A 15,616-nucleotide genomic window follows, 5' to 3' on the forward strand; every position below is an offset into this window, starting at 1 on the left:
ATATTTATCTGGCGGGAGAGAGATTGAGATCGAGAGTGTGAAGAGAAGTGTCATTCGATTGAGAGAGAAGAGTGTTCCAACTTTCCAAGCATGTAAATTTTGAATTCAACAAGTAAATCAGTAACTTCAGTTTTTCCACAAACAATGAAGAATTGCATTACAATGTTATACACACAGATCAGATCAGTGCTCACATATACAAAAACACAACACACAAAGTGGGGAAGACAGCCACCATCATCTATCAGCCGCGTAACGAACCACTTTCCAAACTGACCAGTGCTTACAATGAAAATCAATCAGGTAGGAATAGGAAGGATCAACAACCACATGCAGCAGATAGTTGCAGGATTGTTAAGCAAAAAGGGTGAATAGATGACACTTGGTTGGCAACATGGTAACCCATCAGAAGATCACATGCATTGACAAAACCCGCATACAACTTTGAACTAGTGGTTATACTAGTGCTGATTTAAAACAAGTGAAGGCCTTGGTCTCACAACATTCAGCACTCCCCTTGCAGTTGCCTGTTAACAAAGCCACATAAGTAAGAAATAATATGATCAAAACACTAACACTAAATATTTGATTATGTATCTTGGTTGATTTACCTCGAAGAATGAATTCAAATTTAACCGCAATAGAAAACGTCTTAAAAATGGAGCCCGCTGACTCCCAGCGAGCCTGCTGCTCCGCAGTATAGTGTATAATGAGTTTGATTTCTTGTTGAATTCCTACACAGAATATAAATGAATAAATAAACAGTCAAAAAACTCAATTTAGGGAATGAAGATCTAATTAATGTAACTGGAATTTTGAAAAAGGTCCAATCTAGTAGGAAAAAGGAGAAAAATAAGAATGAAATGTGACTTGATCCAGAAAAAAAGCATAAGTTGCATCTAAGTACAGACCTGCTTCTGCAATTTAGCTCCGGTTAACAATCATATTAAGAAACTTAAATTTTATGTCATTGAAGAAGAGAAACTAAGTAACTGAATGAAGGAATACGTCTATGAGGAAGAAAGTTATGTTTCTTACAGTATACAATGACAATACAATTCCATAAACACTCCTTTTTATTTTCTTGTTCATTCAGCTAAGTAGGGCAGACTTAGATAGTATTCAGCTTCTGACATTATATCATCATAAACACTATTACATGAAATGTAATGAATAAGAACAACTTAAAATTAGCATATTAAAGTTTCTCCCTCGATTTAAACAATTCTCATAATTGAGCTTACTGGGATTAATTTATCAAAGTGTATGAGGAAAATAATGACTCCATATTGGATGCATATTCATGTATGGTTATTTGGCAAAACCAGCGATGCATCATTACCTCAGCTATATGTTCGAGTTCAGAAGTATCTTGGGTCTCATTATTCCAGCAGAATTGCAGGCAAAGCTTCATGATGCCATCCAGTATCCTTGACACAGAACCAATGTCCAAGAAAGCTTGTGAAATTAAGGCTGACAGATACCTGTAGAAGACATGAAAATCATATACTATTAAGCAACATTTAGGTATAACAGCTACCACAAGAAATAAAAGTAACCACCTACCTATGTTTAGTAAAAACCAACTGAAAAACTAAATTATCTTTGATCATAAAAGTAGAATATAATCCACAGTGCTGATATACAATAGCAATAGGATAAAAGTTGGTCTACTATTTTGATAGTCCTCAATAAGTTAGACTTAATTTGGATAAATATGATCGTCATGGTTCATATTTCATGCAATCTAAATAGTTTAGCAAAGAATAGAATATTTGTCATTCTAAAATGTAAAAAGTTAAAAATATGCAGTCGAGAAATTAGTACTCTTGATGAAAGCCCACAAGTTCCGTAAAGTCATGAGATTCTTCAATGTGAGCTTGTAAAATATTCCATTGAGACTCTATCACATCCACCTGCAAAAGAAAGCAGAAATTTTTACTGTGAAATAGACATTTTATTTGTCATAATTAGACAGTATATATGCCCATAAACTGTCATTAGAATAACACCAGCATGCTTTTTTGCTCAGTTCAACACAACTTTATTCTAATAATAATTTTCATTTATAATCAGATCAGCCAGGCTATAAGCAATAGAAAATTTAAATGACATCAACTCTTCTTTCTATTTCGCACTGTACGAGTCAAAATGTAATCTGAGCAGAGGAGAAAGTAGCATAAATTGAGTATGGTCAGGTGGTACCACCCATTCCATATCCAATCAGTGAAGCACTTATTACATAGTGCAAGGATGCATATATATCCCAACAAATATATTAGCATTGAACTAATGCATAGACCACACAACTACTCCGAACAACATTTATAGTAGTAATCAAATATATTAGAAACCTGAATATAAAATTGGAGATTTCTGATCAAGAATGCCATATGTTCTCTCACTTGCCACATTGGTCGTAAACGCTGACGTTTCTCATTTGTTATTGAGCACTTGTCTCGATCATTTTGGCGTTTGGCAAAATCAGTATGATATTGGTGCATTACAGATGCCCACAGTTTCTCCAACTCCATTTGTGTTCGTTTGAGCCGTAGTAAGTATTGGAAGACTTTAAGGTACCTGTTAAAAGTGTTTGCAGTTATATCTAGTATATTTCAAACAAGTAGGATCAGAAAGGAATCCACCCTGCAGCATGATGATAGGAGTAGAACCTTACTTAGAGAGGACTTCTTGAGTAAAGAATAAATGCAAAGGCCAATCAACAGAATACTCTAGAGCAATACCATCCCAACCTTCAAATGACATTTTGGAAGAAGCACGGGTACCATCCGTAGAAGAGGTTGCCTTTGGTGGATCTAATTGGGAAGATTTAACTGCGATTCCAAAGGATGGCATCCTAGAAGAGAGAAAGGAATTTAGCTCATTCAGTTCATTGTTCCTAACAGTTCACTACAAAACTAATATGAGTATAATAAACATTAATGAATATAGACCCTAACCGCAATGACACTTTAGAGAAATATTTGTCTTCTTCACCAATAGTTTTTAGTGCAGCCTGCATTGCGAAGGCATTGCAATTAACCTTAGATAAGGCATAAAAAACATTAACAAGCTTAAGTAACTAATACATGAACCACATTAAGCCATAAAATCATAATCTAAACAAACCAGCTGAAATGGGACCATAAGATCAGCTTCAGCAGTTGACTGTCGAGGTGGTAAACGCATTAACTGACGACTTTCTTCAAGGAAACACTAAAAGAAAACCATAAGTAAATCAAACATATCCATATATCTTCATCAAAATTACAAAATATGTTGAAGTTTGGAACTGAGTAAATATAATAAATGGTATTTTTACTTCATACAAATAAAAAAATGTAAATTGATATGTATTCATGCTGGTGAAAATAATAATATAGATAATACTGCATGTTTTACCTGGAAGAAATCTCCCTTTGCCAAAAGAAAATAGTCTTTCAGGGCCCTCAAGTGGCCATTCAAGTCAGCACGCACAACCACAAGCTGCAGATATGGAGGGAACAGAAATTTAATTGCTCTAAACATAAATGCACCACAAACTAATGAATATATGAACCAAAATTTTTATATTAAACACCTGCCAGAGATGACTGGCTGCAATAGCCTGAATAGAGTCCACAGCACATTCAAACGATCTTTTATGAAATTCAGATGATTCCTGTGGAAAGTTCACAGTAAGTTTACTTTAAGACTAATTGGTGTTAGTTATAAAGAAAATCTGAACCACAACACATACATTAGTCATGTAGAATTAGAAACTAAGAACAGTAAAATAAGCCAAATGAAAAGTATACTAACAACTCAACTACTTATTAAAAATGACTACAAAAATTAGCATCTATATGATACAGTGAAGTGGTAGGACACAGAAACCTTTAGATCCAGAAGCATAGTTTCAATATTATCAGCCTCAGACTGTGGAAGCAAATCTTCTTCCATTCCCTTATTAATTACAGGCACCCTCTGAAATTGAGATCGACCTGCTAATCCGTGTATTTTGTGAAAGCTTTTAGGCATTTGAGGATACACAGCACCCCCAGACTGAAAGGAAGGACTTGGATTCCGTAGAACCCTGACAGCTTTACCAGCAAAAAGAATTGATTCTGCAACACGCATAGGTATATATTCTGGCAGCATGTCCTGCAAAACAAGATTGAAAATAATTCAAACAGAAATAAATTGCCAAATTTCAGGAACTCTTGTTTCTCTTGGATAAAGTCGACTTCCAAAAAATAATGAAATGTATCCTGACAATTTAAGGTAACCAACAATAAGAATTCCCTTATTAAACTGGAAAAAATCCCACTCAAAGAATGAGACGTGGAATTCCATTGGCACAGACAAATGAGCTACAGACAACGATAGACAAGATAATTTTCACCAGAAAATGAATAAGATCCATGTCATGGTGTGTTATGAATTAGCTAATATTAAGAGCAATTACCAAACAAATGTGGAAGCCTAAGTGCCAATCAGTTAAAGATACATCATCAGTCGACAACCGAGCCAGCTTTTCAGAGATGTCTGGATGAGATGAGCTATTCTCTATATCTCTATCTTCTTGCCTGAAAAGCAAATGAATCAGGTCTAGTATATAATTAACAAAGGAATTGCAAATATTGGAATTCATTACCTGAGAAAACAGAAATCATCAATGTTACCCACACAATGTTTTAGAAAAGCAAAGAGGAAAGACTACGTTAGTTTTCCTATACCAAACACGTGCCATATAATTTACCCACGTTTTTTTCTTCTTGTTTTGAGGGGAGAAGGTGATGGTGAAAAAGATACTACATTGATTTAAGGCATAATTTCAAACTCTTTGTCTTAATCAGACATTTCCCCCTTTCTATGATTTTGCTAATAAGTTCTCTCGTAAGTGTACAAAAAAATTAATAAAATAAGTAAGCACTGTTTAGTTCTCGCAAAATCATGGTTATGATATCAAACTAGTATATTACAGAAACTTAGATTTAATGAGGCTATGTTCGTTTTGATAACTAATAACTGTAATAATTGTTAATAATCATTCTTTATATCAAATCTATGAGAATGATACATCAACTAAGGAATTATTATCAAAGAGGCTAAAAATGTTTCGAACTCTCAGATAACAAATGGAAACTGTATTTCTTATGATATTCACCATACTTGAAATGCAACTCCTGAAACACCATTGCTTCAGTGTACCACTGTAATTGTGATTTGTGATACGAGAAACAAGATACACAAACACACACAGAGAGAGACATGCATGCATATCGGCAATATACACACTGAAAAAGAATATTGAGTTACCTCGTAATGAAGAACTCTCTATGCTGGTCTTGAAGAATCCCATAAACCATCCATGATGCAAGCTGGTTATACATGACCTGATGCCCATGCCAAAGAAGCCTAAGCTTTGGACAAGAATAGAACAATAATTAGCAGTGAGTGTCACCAGAATGTTAGTGAGCTTAGCATATTAGAGACCATAATGAACATATTGATCGCCAAATAAATCCTTCATTAACCTACATCCAAACCCAACATGATAGTGTTTGATATTTTTTCATCACTCGTGATTCTTTTTGCAGCATTAAAATATTCGTGAGTTAAAACTATAAATGTTAATTGACAAATACAATCCCAAAAGGTACACATATCACACAGTTGGAAATGACACATGCATATTTTTTTTGGTACTACCAAGGGTATCCCCTCACCCTATGGCTAAAGAACTAATCTCTTTCGCGGTGTGTGGTTGCCCCTCCCAACAAATGTTGCTCCCAGGAATCAAACCTTTGACCTTATGGTCACCCTAGGGATCTAGCGGAGCCTGAGACCAACGCCTTGTTGGTACACAATATGCATATAACTATACTAAGACTATAGTTCATGGAAAGAACCTCATACCTCTGTATGCAAGTTTGTAATTCAGGCACTCCACAGTGGTATCTTTTATATAGAAGATTAAGAAGTTGCCCGCCACGAATATCATCATGCTCAATCTCTAGGATGAGCTCATATAAAGGTGGCAAAAGGGAGAAAAACTGCAAAGCACACCAAAAAACAAAGCTTATATCAAAATGAACATAAACAACAAGTTAGCATCGGACACAGAAAGGTTACAGCAAAGTTAACCTTGTTAAGTCCTTGAGTAACTGTTGCCAATATAGGCATGGTTTCAGACAACAACAACTGCTCAATGTGCAGAACCGCGGACCTATAAACTGAGAGAATCTCAACAATGCCATTTGCTAAAGCCCTACGATATACACTGGGATTCTCCCTTTTCCCCTCTGGCATACCAGAAACAGTTCCCAAAGGGTTTGAAATTTCATTTGAAGACCTAATCCAGCTTAAATTCCTAGACTTTGCTGAAAACCGATCCAGTTCCCTATAATAAAACCCCAATGCTATGATTCTCTCGATAAGTTCCCTGCAAGTTGCAATTTTGTTATAGCAATTAGAAATTTTGCAACATGCCCATAAAAGAAATAATAATACATTGGAAAAAAACGCTACAAATGTGGAGGAATTTTTAGTTATAATTATTGGGGTTTTGAAAAGAAGAAAAGATCTTAAAACCCAAATGCGATTATCCTCTTAATAAGTTCCCTACAAGTTGCAATTTTGTTATAGCAAGTTTCAATTTTGAAACATGCCCAGAAAATATAAAACCAAGATACATTGACACAATCCCTACAAAGTGAAGAAATTGTTAGTTAGAAACAACGGGGCTTTGGAAAAGATTGAGACTTTGATGAGAACCTGTCGCTTGGGTCAATAAAGTCGATGTTGGGAGCGAGCTTGAAAGTGCATTCATCAGAAATTGGGGTTTGAGAAGAAAGGGTTTCACTCTCTCTGGTATCGATGATTAAGTCGCCAGTGTAGCCAAGTAACGATAGCAGAAGCTCGTGCAACATTGTTATTGTATATTTGAGAAGAGAATATGAATATGATAATGAAATGTTGAAGAATGTGAAAATTGGGATAGTTCGTGTAAGTAAATGTTAGATTAGATCACAAAAAAAGTGAGAAGCAGAATGAATGATTTCAACGATGGTTGCGGCTTCTGAACTCCGACGAGAGTCCAACGTGAAATTTGCACATTTTTTCTTCTGCAAACGGCATAAATGATTGAAATTTAAATATAAAGAACTGTTAAAATCTTGAATAATAACTTTTGAGTGTAATATCTAGGTGAGCCTTCACCGTATACATCAATTGTAAAAAAAAAAATCTAATGATTTGAATTAGTAAGTAAATCTAAATTATTGTATTTCTTTTAAAATTATGACTAGGATGAGAAATAAGTGAATCTTCACTCATACGTAAATAATGATAATTAAGTATGAATTATCGTAATATATAATAACTTTGTTAAAATCTTGTATAATGACTTTTTATGTATTAAATTGTGAATGTAATATTTATGTAGGTTAAATATAAATTGGGAATGATACAATAATAGTGTATATAATTTATATATTTTTAATATATATATTTTTTCTCTTAAATTTTAAAGAATGTATAAATACTAGTTAATAACTAAAAAATTTGAGTTAGATCCTCTAACAATTTAATTGTTTTTTTTTTAAGATTATATATAATTTAAGAAATGGTAATGATGTAATTTACTTAAATATCATACTCTCATTTAATCATTATCTATTTCTCATAATTAAAATAGAGGCATCGGAAAGTAAAACAAATATAATAAATAAGAGTATATTTGAAAAGTAATACCTAATTAAGTCTGAAATTTCTTTAAGAAAAAAGAATAACTAATGTAAAAAGGATGAGATGGAGATTTATGTAAAGTAAAAAATTAATTTGTTACTTACAAATATAAGAAAAGGATATTGCAACCAGATTCTTGATTAATACTGGTTCCACAATTTTCTAAAACATTTACAGTCGTTGTTACATTTTTGGACAAAAACTAGAAAGCTTTTTTTATGGCTAATTTAGAATGGGTTGGTTGTTAAACTAGAATTCTAAACTCACAAGCCAATTACCGGTCAATGAATATATTAATATCTTGTTTGCCTCTGTTAAAATAGTATTATCAAACTAGTTGATACCCTAAAATTGTTTGTTTGTTTCTTTTAATTTTTACTTATTTACAAAATTAAATATATATTTTTATATCTCATAAGAATTTATCTTGATTTTATGTAACAATATTTTTCATTGGTTAAATATATTTTAATTGTTTTAAGGAAAGAAACAACGACTTTTTTATGTCTAAAATTAGTATTCAGTACAGTAATGCTTGAACTCCTCTTACACTTTGTTTACTTTCAAAATAAAATGTTTAAAAAACAATTCTCCAAGTACATGAAAAACTCTGTTTTCCAACTAACTATGTTGCATCTTCGGATGTTTTTTCTTGCAAATAATGTATAGACATTAGGACACTAAGTAAAAGTGTAAAACAGTTCCCTCGTTCAATTGCCTAAGTCATTAAGTAAAATTAGCATCAAGTCTTTTTTGGATATTATTTGATCCCAACTCTCAAGTTTAAATTTAACTTATGTTGCTTGCTTATCCTCAACTTTAGCCTAGTTCCCACATTAAGTCTTGGATTACCTCCTTTAATTTAAAAAACAAAGTTGGAACAATTTATAGGAAGCATATGGACAGTTTAATTTTAAGTCTCTTTATTATATGATTCATCATTTTGGATTACACTCCAAGTCTTGCTCTTTCAAACATTAATGAATTCTTGTATCACACTCCAATAAACTCCTCCTCCTTCATAGCTCTTAGGCTCTGTGTGTGTCTGGTACTTGACTTTCTAAAAGGTGTTCAACTTCAAAACCAGATTATACAAACTAAGGAGAGTGTCCTTTGGTCCAGTTTCAAACTACAAGTAAAATAAGATTAAAAAAAAGGGTGAATGTAATCATAGTTCATAAATCATATACCTAAACATTCATGCTCATCATAATACATGGTATTAGAATAATAACTTTGCTTATAGAGTATAAATTGACCAATTCATTATAACTTACACAGTGCACACGCTATCTCAGTCATGAAATGAAGTTACTGAAGTAACCTGAAATGATAGTTCTTTCAACCCTCTTCTCTCTTTATGCATACAGTTATTAGAGAGCACAATTTAAAACTGATATATGTTAGTAATATGTAACTCATGAAAATAGGAAAAACAATATATTACCTCATGAAGTGATAAAGTGAGTTAAGAGAAGAAGCAAAGGTGAGAAACCCATGTTGGAGAAGGGGAGCACGTGCAAAGAATTCAATGGCATATGATATGAGAAAACAAAAGCCAAGAGAATTGCACGTGCCCTGCTTCTCCAACAAGAGCTTTCTCACCTAGTAGAATTGGTTGAGGTAGACATAGGAAAAGGTGAGGGTATTTATAGGTCTCAACATTAGAGACAGAGAGTGAGAATGTGAGATAGGTAAAGGAAAAAGATTAATATAAGTAGTAGTAAGTAATGTGGCAGGAGCAATGAGTGAAGTGAAGCAATGCTTATGGCTTATGCCATCACGACAGAGTACTATGCACAGAAATTCAAACAAGGGTATATTCAAGGTAACCCAATTTCAGTCTTGTCTGCCTTAATTTCATAAACATTAATTAAAAAAGTCACCAACTCCTTTGTTCATTTAAGGTTCAGTGCAGCAATTGAGAGTAGAACTACCACTCTCATGAGTCCCTTAACTCTGTAGTGTACCAAAACCATGTTATGTTGATATATGAATAATGAGTCGGATTCCTAAACATGATTGGAGAGGACCGTTAGATTTTTTAATATATATTTAAGGGTAAAAATGTTATTGTCTTTTAGTTTTCTTATATATTTTCATCTCATTGTTATCTTCATTACTAAAGAAGAGTCTGACTTATGAATAATAACTAAGTGGCCATTCATTTTCCTTCACTCATTTTCCCTCTCCCGTGAGAACTTTTTATTAAGAGTGTTTGACAACATAGTAGTAAAGAGTTCATCTTAAAAAGACATTGACTTATAAGCTATGATTTAATAAATAATAAGTTAACTGGGGAGCTTCCGATTACTAAAAGTTCTATTGTTATTAGAGTATGAGAAGAGTGAAGAGTCATAAATGAGACATCACACTTGAATAAACTCATGAGCCTTCTTTCACTTAATTTTTTTCCACTCGTCCCCTCTTATTCAACGTGAGAATTCACATTTGAATAAACCAAATATAGATTAACCAATTTTAATAAAGACTTTCAATTCAATCACCTAATTACTTTTTTAACATAGTTATATAAATTTATTACATTATGTCAGTCTAACATCAATACATTGTCAATCTAAAAATTTATATAATCATTCATCATCCATCATTCATTTGAATTATTTTTTGGAAGACAATGATAATTAAATCTGAATGATGCAATGACAACCTATATAACTCATCCACTCTCTGCATATATTTTTTGTGAAATTTCAATGGAAAAACCAAAATTTCATATTTGAAGTAAAAAAGTTATTGTAGAAAAACCACTATTGATTTTTCATGACAAAGAATTTGATGGTGCAAGGGGGAGAAGAATAATGTATGAGTGCACGTAGGCTTTGCGTGTTGAATGCAAAATTTTGAGTAATGGCATGTGTGTATGTGATAGTTTTAGAAAAAGTTGGGAAGCTCCCTAGGTTGATATGATTCCCTATATATGTAATAGGTCCTTACCTTTTCTCCCAAAGTTTTGGCTGGTTAAGCAGAGGCTAGACTACAAGAATTTCAATGGAGTAACTTAAATACCCAAACACTACCCGTGAAGAACGGATTTTACCTGATAAGGCATCATGTGAAATATGAGCAACTCACATAGCTAGGGTCATTTTATTGTTAATTTAGTAAGTTGTATTTGCTTATGATTTAAGTTGAAGTGTATTAATGGTGAATATATCCTTATCCGTTTGTTTCAGAGACAGGTTTAAAGGAACTTTTTATCTCATCTTAGTCATTGTATATAAGCAAGTTTTTCTTCTACGATGAACATAAAGGCAACATGTTATTCAGCAAGCGTAAGTTGTAGCTACTTCAAAGTCAATGGCTAACCACATAGCCATAAATGATAAACCTATTCCATTCCTGGCATGTTTGGTATGGGGTGAAAAATTCATTAATATGTTTCATTCATAAATCATGGGGTTTCATAGGAAAGGAATATATATTTTCATATAGGAAAATATGAAGTTAGATAGTATAAAATATTCATCTAAATATTTCCCAATGCAATATAATTATTTTAGTCTCTCAAAAACAACTTTATTGTCTGAGAATAACCAAATCTATAAATTATATTAAAAACCTACACATCAAATTTTTACCTTTATTTTAGCACTCATACCAAACCCACACAAATAATGTTATATCTACTTTGGATAAGACTTCTGAGTTTGAGTTTAAAGAGAGAAAATAGGAATATTGATTCTTAGAGCACCCACAACATGTTCTTAATTAGATTCGGGTTCTTAAATTAAAAAACATATGAATGATTCTTCATTGTGAAAGTACTCTAGTTCTTCATAGTTCTTAAAAATTAAGTGGGATAGATCAAGAGAAAAATGTATGAAATATAAGAATATTAGATAATTGGTTAAGATATTAATGCCCTTCAACTAATGAAAGGTGTATACATATGTTAGTTTTTCCCCATATATCTCATGAAATAATACCATGTATAAACATTCAAATGTTGTAATGTAAGTATATCAACAGAGTGTTGATCTAATGGTGTAAGACTCTATTAATCTCAACATGATTACAAGGTTAAAAGTTCGAATGTTGGGAGCAACACTTATTACGAGTGGTAATACTAAAAAAATGTTGTAAGGTATCATTTGTGATCCATACTAAGGCGATCATCATATGTTGAGATCAGATTTCAACTTGTTTCTCCCACAAAAAGTTCAAACCTTTACCAATTGATAAATGGTCTAAAGCTATGATATAAAAACTATTAGAATTCCATAACGTATCCCCATTACAACCCCTTCTTTGAGAAGGTTGTTCCCTTCTTAAGGGGAAGAGTAATGATATATTGCAAAATCTAGTGAATAGCATGCTGAGAACCTGTGCCGTGCAGCAATGGTTCAAATCCAAATTCAGTTTCTACATAGGCCATACTTATGCAGACCCATCATTACTCTTTCCTGTATCCTTCACTGCTGCCATATCAATTTAATTATACACAAAGGTTCAATTCAAAGGCAAAATGTAAATGTAACACTTCATCTATGTCACAGTGCATTAAATAACTGATAAGGTCCATGCAGTAATGGTGATATTTTAATGTTATTTAAAGATGGATTTGGTTGGAGAAGTTATGGGTTTTTTATTTTTTAAAAATTAGGGCCATGCTATGCTCTATCTTGTGGAAGATGAACATAGATTCTGGATGAGGTCATTATGAAATCTAAGGACATTAATATTGGCGTGTGCCACCAGCATTTGGTATGTAGTAAATGCTTTATTTGGTTAGGCACTCATACTATTCAAAGGCTTTTGAAACTCAATCATACTCCTAACCAGCTAAAATTCAACAGCACTTGATGCATATATTTGACTATGCTTCAGACAAAGGAACAGCAACACAACAAAAAGCCACTTCCTTCTTTTTTTTGCCCATTATTAGATTTGAGAAATTAATCAAAGGTTACAAATCCTTTTAATATTTGATCAAACCAGAAACCCATTTACCTGTGAATAAAAAATGGCCCCCTCAAAGATTGCAATATGGATAAGAACTAGCTTATTATTATTAGGAAAAAATTTATATACAATGTACACTACAACTGCATCATCTATAATTTATATTTACTCATTCTTAATTCTATTTAAAAAATAATTCAAATAAATAATGAATAATATAATGAGTATGTATAAATTTGTATACTAAAGTTACAAAGATATTACGCTAAAGTAAAACACATTGCAAGCCTTCTCACATTTTTCAGTAAAATTGCTTTTACACCGATACTCGTTGATGATTGCCTTGACTAACTGGAAAAACATGAAATATGCATGTAATAACACAGTAATCATTTCTGGTCACTACCTTCTTCGATTAAAATTGAAATTTACATGAACACAGCGCATCCTACTCTGCTTCCACATTGTACAATAGAGACCCCTGGCTGTGATACAAAGGAGTTTGGATCCTCTCCGATAATGGAGAGATAAGTAACTTCTAGGATGGTGACACGTGGCAAACAAAAGTAATCAATGATTACGATTTTACAGTTAAAATAAAATGAAAATTTTAATTAAAAAACATTATAAAAACCCTAAATCCTTTTCTCATTAAAAAACATTATAAAAACCGGCTGATACTGACCTCTCCGTTACCGAAGAGGATCCAGACTCGATACAAAGTGGTAGAAAATAAATGTGAAATATCTTGCACACACAAAAAATCAAGTATCAACTATAAGGTTATGTCCATCAATAAGCTTCTCTGCTGATTAAAATTAAACTTCTTGTGCATACCTTTATGCTTGCATTGACTTCAGATCCTTGGTGGAGATTGTGATGTTTCACCACAAGTTGGTGCCGGAAACTGAAGACAATTGGGCTTTTCAGCTTCTTCGTTCCATTTTTATTTTGGGCCCATGCATGTATGGGCTTAAATGTCAAAGGGGTCGTTGATTGGCCCAAAATGGGTTGAATTGAAAAATGCTAAGAAGAGAGTAGCTTGGACAAATAAGTTCTATCAAATATGTTGAAATTAATCTCTTACACATGAGTTAAAGCCTTAAAGGGAACTAAGAAACTTGGACAAATTGGTGAATTGTACAAATAATTTGCTATAAAAAGCAGTGTTGATAAAACTGTACTGTACTGGCTGGTTCAACTGGTGAACCGGACCCCTTACTAGTATGGGACAATTGTTGTTGACACTAAACCGGCCGGTATTCCTCAAAACCGTGAACCGGTCGAGTTGACACTAAGCCGGCCGGTTGTTGTATTTCAAAAAAATGAGCCAATCTTGGGTTCCTCTTGCAGTTGCATAACACTCAATCACTTTTGTTTTTGTTTATATTATTTTTGATGAGGTTTTAGATTTGGAGAGAAATAGAAGGAAAAAAAGAGGGGGAGAATGGAGAAAGGCTATGGGAAGAAGATGAAAAGATGTAAAGGAAAAAGTGAGAGAGTGAGAGAAAAGAGGGACATTGGAATGAAAAGAAGAAAGTGTGAAATAGAGAGAAGACTAGGGACGTTGGAATGAAAAGAAGAAAGTGTGAAATAGGGAGAAGATTGAGGGACTTGAGAAATCTGAAAAGAAGAAAGAGAGAGAAAAGTATTATGATATGATGTGTGTTTTATGTTTGATACATGCGGATTGTGATGGGAAGAAGTAACTTTTATTATCTTCTTGATTTCATTTTGTAGATATTAGATTATAGATTGAGTTTGTTTGGTTTTGAGGGGACTGGTGAAAAATAATATTATCATATTATATTATTACTCTTTTGACTCAAGTTATCCATACATTATATGAAATAAAAATGTATATATAATGATAATGTAATGATTTTTAAATATGAGAAAATGTATACACTCGTAATGCAAAAGTTTTATAATGTAAATATACTATCAACCATATTATAGGTTTACGTATATATTAATAAACATGTATGTCTGATTTAACTAGTATGTAGTTTAATTACCGATCTACTGATTAACCAATGTACAAGTACTGTTTAAAACAACACAGGTAAGCATATCTTAAATATATCTGATTCGAAATCCTTTAAAGTTACTTTATTACTCAGAAAATGAACAGCTGAAGTTATTTTGGTGTTGAAAGGCACAAATTAACAAATCACGTTATATAAAGAGCAGTAATTCAACACTATGTTATAATAATTTATAACATGTTTTATATATTTTTTATTATGAATGAGTATATATAATTATAATAGGTAAATTAAATTACTGATTTCACATAAATATACAATATTGACCACTATTGATTTTCGAATATTTGTAATTTAAAGTACACGTATAAAAGATAGTGACGGAATTAATTGATTTGTAAGAAAAAGAACAAGTTAGATACTAAGAAGCATTGAACCACACCTGACGCAACACATTAATAATATCTCTATAGAATGTGAACTCTGATTCTTGCAGCCGCGTCGACAGATTCGTGGACATCACAATCACTGCGAAGTTTGCACTTGTTCAAATTGTGGCGTCAGAAAATTAAGAGAGTAAAACGAAAAAAAAAATACGTACGTGAATGCATGATCATACAAAATAGAGCCGTTGTCTTTTATTCTCTTTTTTTATATACTTTATTTCATTTTAACAAAAAGGGGGAACTATGACATAGGAATTATATATTTTTGAATTACTAAGATTTTAAATTTAACTAATTTACAGATGATCCAGTAAAATATATTTTCTTTGTAAAAAAATTGAATTTTTATTGAATAAAAAGAGTTAACTATTTAGGTCACATACTAATATCTCTCGGAGATATATTATTTATAAGAGAGAATTCACTTACTTCAATAGTAAATTTTTTTGAATAAGTGAGTAGATCTAAACTATTAGATTTTCATTTAATTGATGACTATCCCTTATTATTTATTCACCTCGAAAT

General features: G+C 32.4%; 1 protein-coding gene across 3 annotated transcripts; it reads right to left on the reverse strand.

The window, feature by feature from the left end:
- On the reverse strand, positions 73-7,114 carry LOC109336422 (gamma-tubulin complex component 4 homolog). Of its 3 annotated transcripts, none has more exons than XM_019573012.1 (16): positions 6,760-7,114; positions 6,130-6,427; positions 5,902-6,038; positions 5,302-5,400; positions 4,448-4,568; positions 3,877-4,143; positions 3,581-3,661; positions 3,403-3,486; positions 3,130-3,216; positions 2,961-3,016; positions 2,678-2,857; positions 2,355-2,580; positions 1,828-1,916; positions 1,343-1,484; positions 612-734; positions 73-527 (listed from the first exon to the last, which is right to left on the reverse strand). In XM_019573012.1, exons 1-16 carry the CDS (start codon positions 6,912-6,914, stop codon positions 462-464), a joined length of 2,211 nt encoding a protein of 736 aa, XP_019428557.1. In that variant the 5' UTR covers positions 6,915-7,114; the 3' UTR covers positions 73-461. The 3 variants fall into 3 exon arrangements, with proteins under 3 accessions (XP_019428557.1, XP_019428559.1, XP_019428558.1); XM_019573014.1 differs by lacking the exon at positions 73-527 and having other exon boundaries at positions 620-734; positions 1,343-1,403; positions 1,445-1,484; XM_019573013.1 differs by lacking the exons at positions 73-527; positions 612-734 and having other exon boundaries at positions 758-1,403; positions 1,445-1,484.

This window comes from Lupinus angustifolius, chromosome LG20, assembly GCF_001865875.1.
Source record: "Lupinus angustifolius cultivar Tanjil chromosome LG20, LupAngTanjil_v1.0, whole genome shotgun sequence".
In the NCBI taxonomy this organism is placed as follows: domain Eukaryota; kingdom Viridiplantae; phylum Streptophyta; class Magnoliopsida; order Fabales; family Fabaceae; genus Lupinus; species Lupinus angustifolius.

Bases quoted from the DNA above. Each gene is read 5' to 3' on its own strand.
- LOC109336422 (XM_019573012.1), bottom strand. From the start codon at position 6,914: ATGTTGCACGAGCTTCTGCTATCGTTACTTGGCTACACTGGCGACTTA. The intron at 6,039-6,129 runs GTTAACTTTGCT...TGTGCTTTGCAG, and splicing joins TTACTCAAGGACTTAACAAG to TTTTTCTCCCTTTTGCCACC. The intron at 5,401-5,901 runs GTATGAGGTTCT...TCCAAAGCTTAG, and splicing joins TTACAAACTTGCATACAGAG to GCTTCTTTGGCATGGGCATC.